We start from the raw sequence: 22,441 nt of genomic DNA, 5'->3' as shown, positions 1-22,441 counted from the left end.
AATCCTTACAATAATCCCATGTTATGTTCATAGCAAGCTTTAACATTGACTTGACAGGTATAGCTTCATCACTGTCAAATAGGCAAATAGCTAACAGCGCCACTTCTTCACTTGACTAACAGAGCATCGTTAACAGCTACTCGCTAACAGCGTTAGATTTTACCTTTTAGTAAGGAGAGTTAGCAATGGTAATGAAGTTTAAAATTTAGTCAATTAATTCATATCAAATCATTCCCGAATATATTTAGACAATATATACATATTTAATTATTTAATTATAGCTGATATGCCCGAGTTGATTCACCAAGTCCCCATGCCCTAAGTTAGTGCAATAGCTTGTCTGGTCTTTAACATGAAGTCAGTGTCGCTGTTGTAGTTGATGTTGGAATCGTAGCCGGAGTCGGTGTTGGAGCTGAAGCTGGATTCGGGTGCTGGGAGATGTGTTCTTTTGCCTGTCTTCCGTTCGCTGTTCGCTGTTCGCTGTTGGTTGTCCGATGTCTGTTGTCCTCTGTCTGGTGTATGCTGCTCTTATCTTTGACTAATTTTATTCTATGTGTTTTGATAGCGTTCGCGTCTCGTGTGGCTTTTGTCCGGGAATTCCGCTTGGGTTACGGCTAAGGCTGCCTCTTTGGATGCGAGACATTGCGGATGGGGTTTGGTAGAGTGCCACAAGGACACAAGGACACCGAAATAAGCAGCTTTATTTTGTTGCATTCAAAATAGTTCTACTAAGGTATTTCGCGTGCTAAAAAGGGAAATTTACAGTTTTTTTCTGTTCTTTCTTAAGATGTGCCTTTAAGAGCAATCTGGAAATTCGGGAGTCTCAAAGAAATCAGTAGATTGCAAAGCTAAACATGATTTGAAAACATTTTCGTTTTATTTTTGTTCACCTTAGATAAGTTAGAGGGTTGTTTGGGGATGTGGGTTTAGTGGATAGATAGAGTAAGGCTTTGATAGCTTCAGATTTGTTTCTTCCTTTAAAAACGTTTTGTTAATGTATTGAAAGCGTTTGTTTGAGTTAGAGCTTAGCTGTTGGGGTAATACAAAGCAACGAACTGATTGCATTGATTTATAATATTTGTGTAAATGAACAAGATTTGTTGAAATTTGATGAGTTAAAGTCATTCTGAATTAATGAGTTTATGATCTTTAATATCATATCATTAAATATATTATTTAATTATTTATTATTTATTGGGTAACCAAGACTATGTGAGTATCTGAATATAAACTAGCCTCCTCATGCACTTTAATATAATAAAATGTAATCTTAATTTAAAATCTAGATTAAGAATAAATACATAAGCAAAATTTGACTGTGGTTCATCTGTGTCATCGATGCACTTTTGTCTTTACTACGCTGCAGTGGCTCTGGTACACCTGGCAGCTGAAAGTAAGACACCCATCATGCTCATGCACATGCATTCAGATAGAGGCAAGCATCTAAGTGCAGCCCAGCGACATTTGCAGTCAGCGTTAAAGTGTTGCAGGGAGGTGGAGGAGGAGGGAGTTTGTTTTAGTTTGAGGCGCTGCCAGCTTGAGCAGACATTAGACGAGGGGAATTTGTCAGCTTAAAGGTGGCAAGACTGGAGGGGGGAAGGAGGAGGAGGAGGAGCGAGAGGTATGAGGGGCTTATGTGTATGTTGTCCAACTGTTAAACAGTGGCCAAATGCAAGTCCATAATTTGGGCGCCAGTTTTCACCACACGGAGTGGAGAAAAGTGGTCAAACCAGTGTCTGCACGAGGCGCAACGATTTCCATCGGCTTCGGCTGCTGCTGCTACTGCTGCCGGCTTCGCGTTGCTGGCGTCGCATCGACGGCACTATCAGGTCCAGGCAGCGGCGTCGACTTCAGTAGCAAGCGAGCGCTCAGCGTGTGAACACGTTGTCTCTGGCAGCAGCAGTAGAACCAGTGGTAGAACAGTAATAGCATAGTGTTAGTCACTGTTTACATGTGAACGGTCGCAGTCACTGTGAAGCGTCGCGTATGTTTCTAATACAAACTGACATAGACACACATGCACAAATGCACACACACACACACACACACTTATACACATACATATATGTATATGTATATTTGTATATAAACTTTTTTTTCAAGTGTTTTTCAAGTGCTTTTCGCGCGCGTTTTTCATATGCCACGTGCCGCATGTTTGTTTGTTTGTTGTGCTTGCACGTGTGTGTGTGTGTTAGCAACTTTAATAACTAAAGAAGAAGACTGCATTTATGTTGTTGTTGTTGTTGTGAAAGTGTTTTCTATATTGTTCAAGGCTTTGTTAATTAGCGAAATAGTTTAGGCACCGCGAGTAGATTTAGTTAGCGGAAAAGTCCGGTTTTAGCTCTGATAAACAATTCTAAAACTAACAAAAATACGGAGCAAACTAAATACAAATTAAGTAATTAAAGCGGAATGGAAAAAGTTTCACAAAAAGGATTTTGTGTTTTGGTTTATTTTGGGCAAAAAAACATACAAAAAATACAAAAAAAAAAAAACAAAAATAAATAAATAAATACAAGCAAAACTTTAAACTTTTTAATATAAATGGAAATGGAAAGCAAAAACTGTGAAAAAATCAGAGTGTTTTTGTTGTTGTTTTTTGATTTGCTTTTGTTTTGGCTTTTCGGTTATCACTCAAAGGATTTTTCGCATTTGCGCCTTAAAAGTTTTTTTTTTTTTTTTTAATTATTTTATTTATTTTTTTTTTTTTAAATTTAAGTGCTTGAGTTTTATTTCGCAAACGCTCAAAATTGTTTAAATATTTTAGATGAGTATGTTAGATATACATATATATATTGCTGATCCTTATATGTCCTAAAGATCAATTGCAGGTTAATGTATCTATGATATTCTATTGCAACTATCTCTTGGGGTTCTTTTATCTAGTTTCTTGATAGTTTTTTTTTCTTGTCTACTTTATAAGCACTCAGAAAAAAATGAAAATTTGAAGTAGGTCTAAATATTTATCCAAATTCATCCTACAATTTATCAGTTGGTCAGAAACCAATTAATACTAGATTTTTAAATCATCTTTCAAATTGTATGTATCGATATTTTTCTGCTCCAACTGTCTCTCTCTCTTTCTCTCTCTAACTCTCACTCCTTTGTCTCTATTATTTGTTTCTCATCTTTGTTCCTATGTCTCTATCCAGCTCAGTTTTTATACCATTTTGTTCAATTAGAGTTTTCCTTTCTTTTTAACAATTCAAAGTCGATTTCCCCAGCGATATAGAAAATTTGAACTGTTTTCGAATTATAAATGCATCAATTAAAGCTAGTTTTTCCTTTTCATATCACAAAAAAAAAAAAAAAAAAAAAAAAAAAACAAACAAACAATGAAACTGTACTGCAATACTTGTCGGTGGCTTTCACAGCCCGAGGCTCTGCTGTGACAGGCTTTATAATTACGTCTATGCCGTGTAAGCAAAGAGACCTGAAAATGGGCTTAGATAAAGCTACATAGAATTCATAAACTGATATGAACTACTACCTATCCATAGCTACATATATACCCATTTATCGATCTACGTAAGTAGATATCATCTATGATAGAGCTGCATACCCTAGTTGCCCATTTCTTTGAGAGCTTTCTATCTGGAATCACTTTAAAATTCATTTTACTCCCGCTTTGCATATAAAAACAGATTGAACATTAAATAAAATCACGTTTCTTCAAATTGCATTAGCGCCCCTCTTTGCAATTCTCATACCCTAGCTTTACGTTGTTCTGAAAATTTCATTACATGTTGTTTGTTTCCTTGCTCGTTTTCTGTTTAGCGCACTTCGTTTCATTGAAAATCTTATTGTCATTTCATTTGATTAAAGTTTTCATAATGCGCATCCTGTGAGCATTTCACAACTAAGGCCAACAACAATAACAACAACATCAGCAGCAGCAGCGAGGGCAGCAGCAACAAAGTGAGTCTCCAAAAATGTTGCGTGTCCCGCAGGCAAGAGCTCTCTAAATGAGTGTGAGACAGTGTGTGTATGTGGGTGTGAGCAGAGGGATAAAAAACTGAAAATGTGCCGCAACATTTGCGATTGGCATCTTTTTTATATTATGCTTATATCTTCATTTTTTCAACCTCCATTATTCGTTTGCTGTTGTCGCTGCAATACCCTGTAATTATTACTATGTATGCAAAGATGGCCTGACCAAAATGCCCTGTAATTGTATATAAATTATATATATTATAAATTAATATACCCTGTAATATATCCTTTAACGAGATAAATATTTTATATCTAATGCAGCTTTTACAGGGTACAGGCTGCCAGCTGCAGGGTATCTAGTTAGTCGCGCTATTAGCATAAGCTTTCCCATAATTTTCAATTGTTTTTTGTTTACCTTTCATAGCTCCATTTTGAATGGAGGGCAAAATGTTATTTATTTATTTCGGCGCTAATTTTAATTTGATTTTCCATTCCCAACGAAGTTTAGACTGAACAAAGTGAACGAAGGCTGGCAGTACCAAAAAAAAAAAAAAATAAAATAAGAAGAAGAAGAAGGACAAGTACAGAGAGTGTGAAGAGAGATAGAGGGAAAGAGACATAGAGAGATATAGGGAGGGAGATGGTAGCCAGCATATATGTATGTATGTATGAACGGCATGTGAAATGACTTTATTTGTGTCAACAAAACTCGAAAACGAAACTCGAAAACAAAACCAAGATAAACAGCATTTTATTCGCATTGTTGATCAACAGCAGCCACAGCGCCAGCAGCAGCAAACAGCCAAAGAAACAACAACGGCAACAGCAGCTGGCAAACAACATTGAACAACAATTGACATCACGCATACGCCGCGTTTGACGCCGCAACAAATTTGTGCGCTGCAAAACGCAGCAATTTTTGTGTGTTAATTGGTCGTGGCGAATGGGTAAGTGAAATTTCTTGTTTGTTTCACACTCGACTTAAGTACGCATACAAACCCACACATACACACACACACTTGCACACGCAGACTCACGCACACGCACACACAAACTCACGCACATGAGCTTTTCCTTTCTATCAATTTAGCCAAACAATTTCACTGCGAACAATTTCACGAACAATTTGCAAACGAGACGTGAAATAATTCATATAATTTGAATTTGATTTTTGTGCACGCGAATCGGTTCACAATATGAAAACGTATGGAATGTGTTTGGTAAAGAGTTCTAAAAGCTTTGAAACAAAATTGAATAATTTGGCAAAGTTAGATAATCTACTGTATTACAATATCCATATAATATCTGGCATGAAACCAAATTATGAATTGTGGAGCTTAAGAGTGTCTGAGGACCAGATGTGATCGAGCCATTCGGTTAAAATAATATTCGGTTAGAAAACAGAAAAGAACATCAAATAAACTAATCGATATTTATCGATTTTATACATAATTAAAACATGCTAATTTAATTTTTCAAACTTTAAGCCAGGTTTTACTATTTGAGCAATGAAATAGAATCTGGGTATGATATATGTAGCTCTAATGGCAGAGATTTCAACTCGATAAATAGCTTGATCGCTTATAAGAAAATGTGCTTAATTCTTTATTGAACATATAAAAACTATATCGAAAAGAATGTGTAATTAGAGGAAATTTATTTCATATAACCAACCCGATTTACTACTAATCGGAAAGTTCTATGTCGATATATATCGATTTTTAATGGACGCAGCTAAACTTAGCTCCAAATAAATAAACACATAAAATGTTCCCTTTATTAAAAAACTTTTGTCCTTATCCTTACTCTCTCTTCGCTCAATATGATCTTCGATTCTAAGTTTCACACTGATATATATACAATATAGATACAATAGATGCAGCTAGATTTAGGTATTCATTAAAAAGCAAATTTAATTTCCCTGTGCTTAGACACATTTTCTCTAAATATAGTTTTCGTAAGCTCTATATTATATGTTAAATTTCATACAGATTGAGCTGAGCTCTTAATATTTTCTATCCTAAGCTCTTATAGCTTTCGACTTCCTACCGGCAGCCGAGATAAACTATGCCTAGAATCATTTGTTTGCTTAAGAACATTTCTATATCTTGTTGGGGCTAATAATATTTTCAAATATTGCCAAGCTCTTTAATTAGATATACTTATAGCTGGAAATCAGATATGGAAACCATTCCGATTCCCATTACTTAATTAATTAATTCCTCAATCACATTTTTTGCCGTCGTTTGTGAACGAAAGTTTTTGCCATTTAGAAGTTGTAATTTTAGTATAATAGTAAATGCATTTCGATAGCTCTTGTTGAGATTTTTTTGCTGCCTTTGTTGTTTGATTGGCCATCGAGTGAGTGTGTCTTTGTAAGCAAATGTTTATTCAATTAAACAAATTGTTTGGCTTGGCATTTTCATTAACAATTTCTATGACTGTTGGTTGCGATTGCAATTTAATTTCATGATGGTTTTTGTCTCGTTATCCAATAACCAAAAATCATTTCAGCCTATTCGATTCAATTGCCATTACACATATTTGAAGGGAGTGAGAGCGAGAGAAAGAAAGATAGAGAGAGAGAGAGAGAACTAGATTGAAATAGAAATATTTAGAATTGCAAATGCTGACATATAAATAGCAGAAATTCTTGATTTGCATCTGAACTAATAGCCGAACACTTTACTATGCATGTCTATATATATATATATCATTTATATCTACATAAATGTATATATATGAACTGCTGTCAACCATTTGACATTTGTTTCATATTCATTGCCATATTTGTATTCTGCAATTGATATTGTTGGTATTTTTTTTTTTTTTTTTTTTTGTTATTCATATACTTAAACAGCAATCATATGAAAATTAATAACAATTATTTCGAGTCGAGTGTTTGTTTTATATCTTTATCAAATTTAATATTTTTTGCTTTTTTCATTTTATCGGTAATAATGTGAATAATGTGGAAAATGCAATGCGATAACAAGTAGCCTAATTGCTATTGTATGTGGAATTTCAAGCAGGGCTATTTTAAAGTCTGTCAGTCATGTATATATATAAAATTATAAATCATTATTTGTAAACCCTTAGGAAAGAAATTTTAAACAGTGTCAACGACTAAATTTACGAAACTCAAGAAGTTAATATAAAACCATTATACAGTCGAGTCTCGATAATTTTTACTCCGATAAATCGAAGAAAAAAATTCTATCCCCTTGAAGGTAATTCGTTCTCCATAATTCTTGATGTCTGTGCAAATCGAAAAAAAAAACAAAACTGATCCCCTTGCCATTGCGAACTATCGGGATTCTACTGTATTTCCATTATATTTCCCATTTTCAATCAGTTTAATATGGCACAAGATTTAGCATTTAAAGTAGTTCCACAACTAACATAGATTTATGTATGTATGTATATACAGTGCATAACATAGCTAATATTTAGTATTACTACAAAATATTACTACAAAAATACATATACGTATGTCTTTTATTATTTTCTGCATATGGAGCGAATATGCAACTACAAATTGGAGGTGAGTCGAGGAGGGCGGGCAGAGCTTGCCACAAAAGTCAGCGAAGCATTCAAAATGCCTGTCAATTATCACGCTAAAAAAAAGAACTTGAAAAAAAACTAAAAAATGGCTGAGCCTATAAATAAATATATTAATAATTGCAATATACATATATCAAATATACACATAAATCAGCTGTGCGTGAAGAGTTTGCCACGTGTGTGTGTGAGTGCGTGTGTGAGTGTGTGTGCATTATGCTTATAATTAAATCAAAATATATAGATATGTGTATGTGTGTACATATGCATACATATATATACAAATATATACACATATATGTATATATATATATATATATATATATATATATATATATATGTACATATATAAAGCCAACTGGCAACTGCCAACTGCAGTTGAATTTCGCAGCGAAATTCGAATAATAATTTCTGTGTAATCTAACTAAAATGTTATTGTTCGCTCGCTGCTGCAAAGCCTTTTCAATTCAATTGCCATTTTCCTTTTCTGTTGTTGTTGTTGTTGTTGTTTTTTCACTTTTTTATTGAAACGTAAAGTTGGATTATATTGCGGTTATAACCCTAATTTGCCATTGATCTAATTTGAATGCCTGAATAACTCTTGATCTGGATTGAATTGACAGTTGACAGTCGGAATTAAATATAGAAATTGTCAAAAGCCAAAGCTTTATAGTTTGTTGTCAAATTTAGGTCCCGATGTAACTAAATTGATTAAAATTGGACTTGAAATAACTAACAAAGTCTTCGTATGCATAATAAACGATATATTTCAGCAATCATATTTAAACGAAGTTTACTGAAAACGGTTGTTAAACTTTGGTCAGGATAGCGCCGCACAAAATCAATTGTGAATGTATGCCGTAGACCCTATTTGCCTTATCCAACATGTCCATTTATCTATTCTATTTCAAATAGTCTATCTATCTATCTACATATCTAAAGGCCAAACACTTCGCCTATCATGATCCATGCTTTGCTCTACTAAATCAATAAACTTCTCTTGAAGACTCTTCCAAACTACAATAATATATTGAATCCTTTCATTTACGCTCTCAAAATCCTCGCTACCCTCGAGTAGAGCATTACTCTTTGTTTATTATATGACATTATAGATGTGAAGGTAGATTCCCTCTGGTCAGAGCGTACATTTTCAATTACAATGGGCTCGCAGACTTCACTCTTCTCTTTTTGCGTGTCTACAAACACTTTCGCTCTACTTTGTTAACTCAAGACAGTTTAACTGACGCCCACCCGCCTCTACACACGCAAGCACACCCACACACAGAGACAGACAGGCAAAGCAACAAGCTTTCGTTTATAATTCGCAAGTGGTTTAAGCGCAGAGCGAGACAAGTGGCTTGCATGCAAAATGTTGATGAATAACCGACATAAAAAGTAACTCTATTTGTTGTTGTTGCTTTTGATTTAGCTTTTGATAACAAAGTTGAGGCAGAGGTAGAGGCACAGGCACAGGCACACACAGGGGCACATATATAAAGCTCGAGCTTAGACAACTTTAGTTGCCAGGCAATCAGTGGAAAGGATAGCGAACGGGTCAGAGGGCAGCGGGCAGCGGTCAGCGGGCTGGGTAGGGACTACGTTTACGGCTACCTGGCTAAGCGCTTTAAGCCTTGACAGCAACAAAACAGATTGCCACGCCTGTCAGGCCTTTGATTTGCCACAGCTTTGCTGCTCTGAGCAGCTGTATCCACACTTAGCCCCAGCACCACTTTGTTGCTCCAGCTACTGTTGTACATACGTACAGCTCTTCTTCTCCTGCCTCCTCGTCTTTTTTCTCTCACTTCATCAAATTGACTTGGACAAAGTCTGGCCCCTAAATGCGCAAACACATGTTCTCAATAAAGTTGTGTGTGTGTGTGTGTGTGTATGTGCGGGTAACGTACGTATTTGCATCTATTAGTGTGCGTGTCAAACATGAGCCACAACGTGATGCCGACACGGAGCCAAAGCTCGACAAAAACTTTTGGCCTTCGTTCTCATTCTCATTCTTCTTCTCATTCCCAGGCGCCACCCGCTCTGGCCCTGACAAGGGACTGGGCCAAAAGTTAATGCTGGCCAACAGCTGGCAAATAAATACACATCTATAAATATGCGTATGTTATATTTCTATTTGGCCCGAATTGTGAATGCGATGCAAAAATGCTTCAACAAAACTTTCAGCAGCCGCCAGAAACAGAATCAATCCTTCAGCTGAAATACACTGCACATGAAATACATTAAAGTAGGGTATTATGGCTAAATTCCAGGTGTACTTAAGTTGAAGCGGGCCTAGTCAAGTCCTAGAAATAAACATCAAGTTGTCTAGCTAAATGATATATTTAAATATATTTTTTTTTAAATAGTCCTCCAACTGAAGTTCGAGACATTCTTAGACACTCCTCCATAATCCTCATCCCTCCCGGCTTCTCTAGAAGCAACTGTTCAACAACACTTTGAACAGACTTTCCTCTGTCTATATATCTTGTTGATATTCAACTCAGTCAATTCAGGCTGTAATTGAAAAACATATTCAACCGACTTTCCAGACATTCACAAGCACCTGCAATCTTTCACTCGTTTTAAGCTCTGCTTGAAGTGTATACCAATTGTCTGCTAGTGCCTAAGCACAGCTGAACAAACACTTGACAAACGTCAGAGTCAAAATGGCTTAGTGTAACACTTCCGTTTCCTGCGCATACACACACACACACAGACATTCAGACACAAGAGGTTTAGAGAGAGAGCGAGAGAGAGAGAGAGAGAGAACGACTTTCTGGTTTGGCATGGGCAGGCATTTGATTAATGGTTTTTTGTGCAGCGCGACGAGCCACAGCGCTGCGTTTATGAGACAAGTTTACAACAGCAGTGACGATGCCATTGAATGCGTCTAATGGCAGGGCGACCGAGCAGGGATCCTAAGGAAGTCGGCAGTGAAGGGAGGGATCCCTCGGAAGACCGAGACTAACTGTAACTGTAACTGTAACAGTTACTGTTCTCAATCTAAATAGCAAGCTTGGCTTGTCTGCCATATCATTTGATATTCTTCGCCACATATTTAATATATATACACGCACACATACATATGTAAGTATGTGTGTGCTGGCTGATTAGTTTTGGGAATTTGCAGCTCTTGGCCATTCAGCGCCTCGGCCTCGATTGTCAAATATTGAATTAGATGCGATTTGTGTTTAACTTTTGGCTTGTCCGGCTGGCCGGGCTACTCAACTCCCAGTGCAGTCCGATGGCTTCATTCCCTTGGTCATTAGGCCAGCAAGGTTAAGTGCTGACAAATGCTCATTGATTGGCCTTATGAACCTAGCCGAGCCTGGGGGCTATTCATTCAGTTCGGCTGGCAGTTAGTTAGGCCAAACGCTGAGCCACGTTCAATTGGCGTATGATCCAATTTGGCACGGAATGCAAATCAAAATTAGATGCAACTGCTACAGTGGCCCTGCCACGCCAAAGGCACAACGCTTTTAATCAGCTCGGCTCAGGTGCACAGCAAAAGAAAAGCGTCCCGATTAAAGCTACGGGGCAATGGGATGCAACGGGATGAAACGGCTTCAAAGTAAGGTCATGATTGCATTGCCCCAGGTTGCAGTTGGTCTGTTAAAGCCAATTGTGTCCATTGCTCTTGCTCAGCAACAAGCTTTTCTAGACAGAGATAGAGAAAGAGAGGGAGAGCAAAAGAAAGAGAGTGAGAATGAGTCAGAGACAGGCAGAGTTGCTCTGCCAAGACATTGGGAATTCCTTCCTGTATCTTAGCTTACTAGACTACAAGAAGGGCGATGAGAGAGAGTGAGAGAGAGAGCGGGCACGCGAGATAAAAAGACAGATAGATAGATAGAAAGAGAGAGAGAGAGAGAGGGAGAGAAAGATAAAGATAAAGATTGAGAAAAGAACAGAGCCAGAGAAAGTGAAACAGCGACAGATAGAGCGAGAGAGAGACAGTGAATAAGAGGAAGGGTAAAACAGAGATAGTGCAAGAGAGACAGGGATAAAGTCAGTGAAATAATTGAAGAGTGATTTATGAGATTTTGCTTTTAGAATACTGAATTTAGTACAGGGTATTCCATAGTCAATTTCCTTCTTGCACTCCACACGAACACCTTCGACAAATTATGTGATTTGTTCCGTTCCCACTTGCACTTGCCTGGAGTTTATATATATCTTTCATTAGAGTAGAGTATGTCTCACAGTTAATATCCTATTCATGTACTTTCCTCCTCGACCTGTCAACAGGTCCCAAGCCTGCTTTGTTCCAGGCAACTCGAAAGTAGAGGAGGAAGGTTAATCGGGTGCTTATGTGGCTCACACCTGATTACAGGGTATCTTATGGTCAATTACTTATCACCATCTATAGTTTCGGCTTTCTTCTCTCTTCCTTTGCCTTTCGCTTTCCGTCTCTCCTGCTGCCTATCAACACGTTTTGCCGTGCATTGCAATTTGGGGGCCTGTATCATCGCCGTAAATCTGCATGCCCCGAGCGCTCGCTATTAGCCTAACGAGCAACAAGATGATGCCACGCCCAGGCGCCCATGCGCCCATGCGCCCATGCGCCCACACGCCGACGTCTGACCGTGGCTGGCATGCACTTCCTGCTGTTGCTGTCGTTTCCGCCTTTCAAGTTTTTATGCGCTGCTGCCACGCCCATGCGCACGCCCCCGCTCAGCAAACGCCTTTCTTATCGGCGTCGCACGTTTTTATCATAAATTTTACACTCCGCTTGCAATTTTTCGCTTATTTTTGTGGCCGCAACTTGCAGACGGAACAGACATATATATAATATATATGTATTTATATATATATATATGTATGTTTGTATATAAGTTGCTGAAGTTTTGGGCCCGGCCATAAAATGCTGAGTTGCTTGGCAAGCCGAGTCCAATGGGCCGTTAAAATGCATTATAAAGTGCTGCTGCCGCCACACACATTCAAATATACATATATACGTATGTATATTACAGTGTATACATGTGTGTACACATTACGTATGTATATGTAATACGCTTACGAGTAACAGCTCGGCTGGAGCCGCCAAATATAAGCCGGATGCGCCTCGGACTCTGACAACTCGTTATTGTTTATCAATTTTATGAGCTCGGCCATAAAATGCGGCCAGGAGTGCGATTTTGCGGAATGGGGCACCAAATCAAAGTACAATAATAAAATAAGTGGAGACCAAGAACTCGAGCAGAAATTTGAGTATATTATTATAAGCCCTGGGGGAGCTTAAAAGTAAAACAAAGTCTCAAGCTGGAAATCATGTTGAGTGATGAGACAGATGAAAGGATGTGAGATGTGGCATTCGAGTGGATAGTTCGATGGGTTAGGATGTGTTAGGGGATATAAAATAAAGCTATTCCGAGTTAGTAATCTGCATAAATTTTAATTTGCTTAAATTTTCATATATATGATATGCTATATGACTAAAAGTTTGCCATAGATAGATAGATGATTGAAGATATGGCAGCATATGCTAAATATAAATGGATAGATTTTCTTGGAATCTTCAAGTATACCAGAAATTAAGGAGTAGTTCCGTATATTGAGGGTGGATGATGATAGATAAGCTCGTTCACAGTTCTAGCTTGAGCATGAAATCTGCCATCATCCTCAATTGTAAATTAATCGAGTCTAAATAATGTTGTGCCATTTGTTCCAATTACTGGAGTGTTGATCCATGGCTATAGACGTAAGCAATTAGATAAATAGCATATATTAAATAAATACCGTATAATCCTTTGAGCTGAACTGAATATCCGCCATCAGTAAATTCATTCAAAATTTAATATATCTATATATATTTTAAAATAATAAAATTATTTTTGCCCCATATGGATCCTCCCTCTCTCCCACTCTCCCTCTCCCTTTGTTGAACTTAATATAATGCACTTTAAATGGAAATTATATCCGCGGTTCGCTTGGTCTGTCGGCAGCTTTAAGTTGGAGTTGCAGCAATTTACGACTATGCGTGGATTACATTATGAGTCCCACATGAATGGAATGATTTGCTCTGATTGCCAGCGCGCTCAGATGCCTGTCCTGTATTTTGGATATATGCACATATGTATAAACCTACATATCTGCATGCCAGATGCTGCATGCTCTATGCTCCATGACGCATGCCGCATGCCATATGCCATATGCCAGATGCCATTTGCCATTCGCCGTTCGCTGTTCGCCTCCGTGTCCCGTGCAGCAGCGCATCTCTGAATCTCACATTTTACACCTCGCCGTCGCTGCTGTTAGCCTCTGGTCCCGCTCTGTCCCGCAACCCTTCCGCTTGCCTCCTTTTGACCGCACTTCACATCGGCTTTAAAGGTGGCACACACACACACACACACACAGAGAGAGGGATACTCACACACATACACAGGCCTACTTATATGCATATTATGCATATGTTTGTTTCCCTTTTTTTTACGGTATTTGTATTGCATAGTGTGTATACGCAGCGTATGCCGGAAACTGGTGTCCCATTTATGCAAACGATGTATGTACTTATGTGTGGGTGTATGTATATATATATATATATGTGTGTGTGTGTGTGTGTGTGTGAGCACACAGTATCATTCGCGCTATCATTGACATCAAACAAGCGCAACAGCAGCGGCTGCAACCAGCGCATCCTTATCAACAGCAACAACAACAACAACAAGAACTGCAACTGCAATTCCAATTGCAACAACAACAACAACATCAACATGAACAACAACAAAAACTTAAATGTTTTTAACACAATTCAAAAGTTACGAAATATTTGCTGCCAACTGCTGCCAACGGGCACTGAGATTTCTATATGCCCATACATATGTATATGTATACAAATATAAATGCACGCATATACACATACACATACACATACACATACACATACATACATATATGTATACAAATCATTTGCAATGCCTGCCATGAAGCACATTTTAATTGGGTTTCGATATATCATTTTAAATTGCACGCCCATGGTCTGTGTATACCCTGTAATTGATAATGATATAAGCAAAATGAATTTGATATAAAAATCATTCTAGAAGAGCATCCCACTTAACTCAGAAGAGCGAATATGCTTCAGTCTTTCAAAATCTGAAAAGCCTCAAGGAAACATAGAAACACATTATAGAAATGTATGTATGTATATATTTCCACAGGGTATGCCCATGTCATTCATTTGAAGCTAGGCCATCAAGCTGTGCCTTGCTTAATTGTGCTGTTATGCATCGGTAAAGAACGTTTGGGTGATATGGCAGGAGCAGGAGAAAAGGGTTAGAGCAGGTGGTCATAGTAGAAGAGGGGGCTGAACCCGAGGGGGGTACGAAAGGTAAAACGAGACGAACCGCATTAAAAATGATCACAAGCAAAATATTTTTGATTATACTTTTTGCTTTGGCGCTTCGAATGTGCTTTAATTGCTGCGCGTTGATTTTGCTGTAAAGGGTATGTTGATTCGGCCATGGAATATGTAACATATTATATAAATCGTTTTTATTATATTTTTTTGTAATTTCAAAATGCCTTTTGGTAAAATGTTACCTTGTTTTACTTTTATTGAGGGCATAGACTAAACAAATATCAGAAAAAAAGTTGTTACATTTTTATAATTTTATATTTCTCTTAAGCTACACTACCAAGCCGTAAACTCTCCATACCACGCTCGAGTGAACACATATATATCATATATAAAATAAATATCGCATATACAAATTGCTTTTATGTTACTTTATAATCCAGTTCATCAAATTGATCTCTAATACGAACTTCTTTATGAGTAGGGTATTCAATATTCGTTGTGCTCATTTGAGCTGTGGGGCTTCCCCTCTTTTTAATTTTGTTGCCAGCTTTTATAATTGCTGCTGGTCACAGATGCAGCACTTGCCACGCCCTCGGCCGCCTACCGCAATTTGGCCAGCAATGCTGCGTGTTGCACGTTCCACTGATTTAACGTCGCGACGCGACGCCACGGCATCTGTTGCAACAGCAACAGCAACAGCAACAGCAACAGCAACATCAAAGCGCAATTTTCGCAGACATTTTTATTGCATATTATTTACATTTCGTTGCTTCTGTCACGCCCCCGCCCCCTCCTGTTGCCCCGCTCGACCAGTGCTGTAAAGCGCAACAGCCAAACGAAAAACAAACAAACATCACGTCAATCATAATGATCGTCATTAACGTCATTACGACTCTCTTCACGAGAGATTTATCATCTTTGGTCAATTTGTAGATTTTTGCTTCAGTTTTCTGTTTTTTTTTTTTCGTTTAATTGAAAAGTGAAATTGAATTTTGCCAGGTGAAAATCGCTTTCGTTCGCTTTTCCTGGTTTTTCTTTTTGCCTGCATTCGCTTATGCATTAAATATTGAAATTACAGACACACACATACGCGCACACATATATGCATATATATAATTAGTATATATACATATATATTTTTCCTTTTCTTTTCTTTTCTTTTCTCTTCGTTTTTTCTGAATTTTCTTTTGTTCAGCGAAAATCTTTATTCATTATTTTCGCAACTCGGCTTTTCCATTACATCGAGTTTCGCATCTCTTTTAGCTTTTCCTTCTCTCGCGTTTTTCATTTTTAATTGTTTGCATTAGTGCGATAATTGTAAAATTAACGAATTGTACAGCAATTTATGCGACTTATGTCCACGCTTTAGGCTTCAATTATAATTACGATTAAGAACCGACCGAGAAACCTCTCAAGTGCCTGGGGGCGTGCTCAAGGGTACGCTTCAAATTTGACTACGAGAAACAAGACAATAATTAATTGATATCATGGACAGCAAGTTGCTCAAACTGCGTTTGACATAGAATTAAGTAGATGTATTAATTCAATATGTTTAATGTCACTTTGAAGCGTCTTCAACTTAAAACTCTTTAAAAATGAGTGTACTTCTCTACTCTTAATAGATAACAGCATGATAACATAACGCTAAAGTGTATGTTATTAAGCTTTACAGCTTAACATTCAAAAGGCAACCTATGAACTATGAGATGTTATATCTCTACTGCCCCTGACTTTGACTTAATTCAAGCTGTTGATAATAATAATAATAATGAATGAATAATAAGTTTAAATTAACATTATGTTAATGGACATAATCGAGACTCACCACAACATCAACATACTCTATTGGTGTATGTTCAAAGAGCTTGAAGCCACAAGCTTCTTCAACTTCTTCTAATTTTCATATTCTTATTTTTATACCCTGAACCCATTAAAATGGGAAATCAGGGTATAATATTTTTGTGAAAAAGTATGTAACGGGCAGAAGGAGGCGTGGCAGACTCCATAAAGTATATATATTCTTGATCAGGGCGACGAGCTGAGTCGATATAGCCCGGTTCGTCTGTCCGTCCGTCCGTTCGTCCGTCCGTCTGTATGAGTGCGTCGATCTCAGAAGATACAAAAGCTAGCGAGCTGAAATTTGGCATACATACTCGATAAATCATCCGATAACATTTTATCGAGAATAATCGAAAAATTGAAATTGGAATAATGTTAGACCTGGAGACTTCAGATTTGCTGTGTATATACATATGATGATTACAAACATTTTGTAATTTACAGATTTTGGATACCACGCCCCCTTCGCCCCCAATTTGTAAAAAACGCATTTCAAGCACTAGAGACGTGTGCTTTGAAATGTACACTTAATATTATGATTACGTTCTGAAAGTTTCATTAAGATTGTACGTCTAGAAATTAAATTATTCAGAGATCGCGTTGTTATACGTGCGTCTGGATGCATGTGTATGTATGTGCAGAGTGATTAGAATATCAGCTTGGAGGGTTCAGGGTATCTCCAAGTTGAGGAGTCTCGACTAGAGCCTTCTTACTTGTTTCATTTCTTATTTATTTATCTGGTGACAATCCACTTGCCAATGACAACAACTTTGGCTCCAACTTTACTGTGAAGTGACTTTTGCTACTGTTTTGCTACTTCCCTTCTACTTCTTCATTTTCCTGATGTTGTTCTTGTTTTATTTTTACTTGCAGTGTCGGACTATTTGCGAATAAAGTTGCAGCACGGCAGCAGAAGCAGAAGCAGCAGCAGCAAGTGAAGCGAAACGGCCAAGAATAATACAGTAGCAACAGCAGCAGCTGACACAAGCTACAGCAGCAGCAACAACAACTTGCAGCGAGCCAAATTGTTGCATACTTTGGCAGTTACAACGAGCTCACGCACACACACTTACGGCAGCAACATGCCGTTGTTGTCGCTGGCAACAGCAGCAACACGCAGCAGAGCCAGCAGAACATGCCATGTTGCCAACACATTTCAATTGCTGGCAATTGCGTTTTATTGTTGCTGTCAATTGGAGCTGCTGTTGGTGCACGGACAGCAGCAGCAGCAGCAGCCGGCAATTCCTGGCGGCCAGCAGCAGCTAAAGTATCAGCAATTGCAGTATCAAATGCAGCAGCAATATGAATATCAACAGCAGCAACACTTTCAGCAGCAGTTCCAGCAACAGCAACAGCAGCAACAGCAGCAACAGCAACAACAACAACAGCAATTAGTGTTGCCAACAGTTGGGCAAATGTTACCGGAGCAACCTATCGATTTGCTATCCACACAACCAACTCAGGTAGGTGATATTGGGCTGATTGACTATGATTGAAAGCTAAGCATAAATGAGAAAATGAGCTCATCATCAACAAGTGATGATTGATGATGTGAGAAATTGCTAAATTTTAGCTTAAGAGTTTATTTTTGATGCAAAAGAAACTGCTGCTTATGATTGATTGATTAAGATTAACTTTGATTGATGCAATATGTTTAAAGGCCAAATAAACTGATGTTGATAAATCTTTATGAATACATTAACCATATTGTTGCTTAAAGTTGTGTAAAATTCTTCGTAATATTTATAGTAGTGCTGACTGGCCTTTAAATTGATCAAATCCATTGATTGATTGAAAATTGCTGAGAGTCACAGATTGATCAAGCTCTTTAAAAAATCAAAAATACATATTTCCTTATTAAAACACTTAACAGAAATTGTTTAATAGCCAAGGTCCAATGAAGTTTTTTTTTTTAGCGAGTTTTGCTTTGGTCCTTAATAAGCTGATTTCGTAATTAATCAATTCGCTGAGAGGTTCGCAGCCCTTTCCACCTTTTCCGTCGGCTAAGCCCACTTTTTGTTCGTTTGGCTCGACAAATTGAATTTGTAGCCGCAACTGCTTAAAGACCCAAATCCCGAAAGCCAACTCCACTTCATTGAAACTTTTTTTTTTTTTGCCTCGCCGGCTCCTCGCTTTGCTCGGCCCAAAGTCCAATAAGCTGATTAGCCAATTGAAAGCAGCAGACGGTCTAATAATGAAACGAGAAAAAAGCCTTGACTTTAGCAATGGCTTCCATTTTTTCTTTAATTTATTCGCTCCAATTTTTTTTTTTAAGCCCCTAATTTGCGGTGCTTAGTGATTAATTTGTTTTTGATAGACTTTAAGCTATATTTCATGGAGGGCAACTTTCTGTGGGGCTTCGTTTTTGCTTTATTTCTGTGCCTGATGTCAAAACCAAACCGAAGCAAAGGTTCATTTTATGTTTTGTCAAGAAATAGTAAAGTGAATGAGAAGCGAAGAGAGAGAAAAAGAGAGAGAGAGAGATATATATGTTGATAAAAAAGTTCACAGCTGTTAAGTGGAAGGCTAACAATGCTGTTAACTTCGATTGATCTGTTAATGGGTTACCTGCATTTATGGATAATTCAAAAACATACAAATTTTTAGTAAGCTTGAATTTAAATGTCATGTTAAATGACTGTTAATAAACAGCTCGCTGTTAAGCATAAATGCTATCAATTAAAATTTACATACTCAAATATTCTTTCATTCACTTCTAAGTTAAGCAGTAGTCTGTGCTATGTTAATCAACAAACAGCTCTGTTAACGTGCTGTTAAGTAAATGCCCATAGCAGAACTACATAAAAGCCAAATTGTGCGCTTGCAAAAACCGCTCCAAATAACGCGCTTTTATCCACTGTGGTTCAATATATTTATATAGCTAATAAGAGTTAATAAGAGCCATTGACAGGATGATTCAATGTTCGATATCTATTGAATGCATGGCGAGTTTTTGCAGCTGGCATTGCACAAATCGTTTATACATACGTATAAGCTCTAATTAAAGAATCATATTGAAAATATATCTCAAATAGCTGAAAGCACATTTTCAGCTATTTCAGCTGCACACACACTCACATAGAGAGGGAGATGGAGAAGGAGAGTGAGAGCGAGAGCGAGAGGGAGAACGATAACTGAGGGCACTTTCACATGGACAAGTGATTCCATAAACCACTTTGTTAGAAAATTGCTTGTGTTTGATTCCATTGGCGATTCTCGATTGCCGTTTGCTGTTTTCTCTCTCTCTCTCTCTCTCTCTTTCTGTCTCTCTCTCTAGGAGGGAGTCAGAAAGGGAGTAAAGCGTTGACCATTCGCAGTTTGCGTGGCTTACAAAATATTATTGCACACAGTCGCTATATATATATATTGTATATGTATATATAAATATAGAGAATGCTAGCGATATTTGGCCAATACTTGACAGCTATCGAACTGAGTCAACGCTTCCTTGATTGCCTTCTGTCTGACCAGCTCTTCAACTATTCAGCTTTCGAGCTGACCAGCTTTGTCCAGCTGCTTCTTCTTTTTATGGCAATTGTCGTCGTGTTTTTCTCCTCTCCCTTTTTATTTTTTTTTTGTGGTATTTTCTGTAACAAGTTGACTGCTGTTTTTATACTGCATTTTAAAAGTCTCGGCTGTACTACTTGAAGGGTATCCTTGGTGCCAGCGGTGTCACATATATGTACATAGATATATAAATATTACTATCTGCATTTTTATTAAAGATCAAGTTAATTTGGTTGACATGATATCGATAAGTATCGATCTTTAAAGAAACGTATTACTGACATGTTGGCTTGGTTAAGGGGTATAAAATGCCTCAGGTATGCTTTATCAATCTTGATTCTGATTTAGAATATCTATAAATATCAATTCACCTTTTTCGAACTAGCAAACTGAATAAACTATGTATATAAAAGTCCATCGTTGATGCTGATAAAGTATAATTCATATCCTCGACCGATGATCGCTTTATGTGCTATGATATCGATTGCGATCAATCGACCGTACAAGATTGCCTTGAAGGTATCCCATCCCTACGCTTAGAGTATCTGCATGGTCGAGCAAAGCCGCCTATCACCGTTTTATTTGTTTTACTTTACATTTGCAATAAAATAAAATCCACCCAGAATCGGGTAGCGTCATGTGGCATGGCATTGCTTGGTTCTTAGCCTCCTAACCAAATGCCCCAGCGGCGACATGCAACGGACATCGCAGCAAATACATACACACAGAAAGGGAGAGAGAAGGAGAGGCAAAGGGATGGAGAGAAACTATAAAGCAAAACTCCATTCATATATATGGCTTATGTGTGTGTGCATTTGTGTGTGTGGACCACAGCGAAAGCTGCTGCATTTTATTTTACCATTTCGTCCCATGGGAAAATTTATGAATTTGGACTCGCAGCCGCCGCTGGCCGCACATATGCGGTTTTTATATATTGACACTTAAAATTTATGGCTCTTAAAATCTACAAAACGCTGGCGTTACGATCCAAGCGAAATGCCATTGCTTCTTCTCTCATTCGCCGGCTGTTTTATTTCATTTTGTTTTCATTTCTCTCTTCGTTTTTGTTCACTTCCGCTGAGCTTAGCTGAAACAAAATTTGTATTTGTTGCACAAACTATGAGAAGCCAGCGACACAGAGCTGGCAAATCGAGCTGAAAATTGTTAATGTCACCAATAGAACACAAATCGTTCTATACAACCACATATACATACATATATAAGTATATATATTTGCGTGTGTGCTCAGTTGTAGCTATTAGCACAAAATGTTAAAATGACGCTGTTAAAGCCAATGCCAAACCTTTAAGCAGCTTATAGAGTTGAACAAAAATCATAGCTTGGGTTTACAGCGAGCAACAGCTTAACAGAGCGCAAAGCATTACCATAAATTATTGTTACATGTGACCTTAATTTTAACTTAAAACTTTTTAAAGATTTATTCATGGAAAATAGTAGTCAGCCGCATAACAGCTCTAAAGAACATGTTAACAGCTAATAGTCCTAATAGTAATAGTCCAACATTACAATGTTGCTTAGCATGAATATGTAACAGAAGTATGTTGCATTAACATATATGCATCAATATCAGAAATGTTATATATAACATAGACTAATAACAGTAGTATGTTAAATAACAGAAATAAAAACTCATGGTATGTAATATTAACATTACAATGTTAAGTAGCATAAATGTGTAACAGAAGTATGTTACATTAACATACATATATCAGAAATGTTTTACCTAACTTAGATTAATAACAGAAGTGAGCTACTTAGCATACATCAATAACATTAGCATGTTACTTAACATACATATTGTATATGTATGCAGGTGTGTGAGTAGTATGTGAAGTCTTTTAATCAAATATTGTATTTTCTGCAATTCTGTTAATCAAATAAGCTATTAGAATGAAGATTATTAAAATGGAGATGTTATTAACTAACAGAATAGCTGAGAGTCATTCAAGCTCAATGAATTCCAAAAAAATATTTACACAACAATTTTTTATGTCATGTCAGAAATTCATATATTTATAATGCATGCCAAAAGCGAGAAAGAGAGAGGAATGTAAATTGAGCTAGTTATGTAGCTATGCCCGCGTGTGTGTCCGCGCGCGCGTGTGTGTGTGCGTCAGCGTCAAAGCTGGAAAGCGCTTAAGATTAATGATGCAAAAAATTGAGCATCATCAAAGAAAGTGAAAATGGAATTAGGTGCAAAGACGCTGAGAGTACAACGATGGAGCAAACGAAGAAGCAGAAGTCGAAGAACAAGGCGAGACTGAGCAGACAACGACTATCAGATAG

The 22,441-nt window shown here is 37.5% G+C and overlaps 1 protein-coding gene across 20 annotated transcripts in view; it reads left to right on the top strand.

Annotated features, from left to right (window-relative positions):
- The first annotated feature begins 1,790 nt into the window (after positions 1–1,790).
- The window catches only part of LOC108619550 (uncharacterized), an 86,480-nt gene continuing 65,829 nt past the window's right edge, over positions 1,791–22,441 (top strand). Inside the window, exons 1-4 of one of the 20 annotated variants that reach the window (XM_089474302.1) lie at positions 1,851–1,984; positions 2,104–2,398; positions 4,437–4,880; positions 17,501–18,090. In XM_089474302.1, the coding sequence (XP_089330428.1) occupies positions 17,710–18,090 (381 nt within the window). In that variant the 5' untranslated portion in view covers positions 1,851–1,984; positions 2,104–2,398; positions 4,437–4,880; positions 17,501–17,709. Of the gene's footprint in view, positions 2,399–3,152; positions 3,919–4,436; positions 4,881–17,500; positions 18,091–22,441 lie in introns of all 20 variants that reach the window. The other 19 variants (XM_089474305.1, XM_089474304.1, XM_089474311.1 and 16 more) reach the window with 19 other exon arrangements.

This window comes from Drosophila arizonae, chromosome X (genome assembly GCF_054131065.1).
Source record: "Drosophila arizonae isolate 15081-1271.41 chromosome X, UAZ_ARI_1.0, whole genome shotgun sequence".
NCBI lineage: Eukaryota > Metazoa > Arthropoda > Insecta > Diptera > Drosophilidae > Drosophila > Drosophila arizonae.
This window is presented reverse-complemented; position numbering and strand designations above follow the sequence as displayed.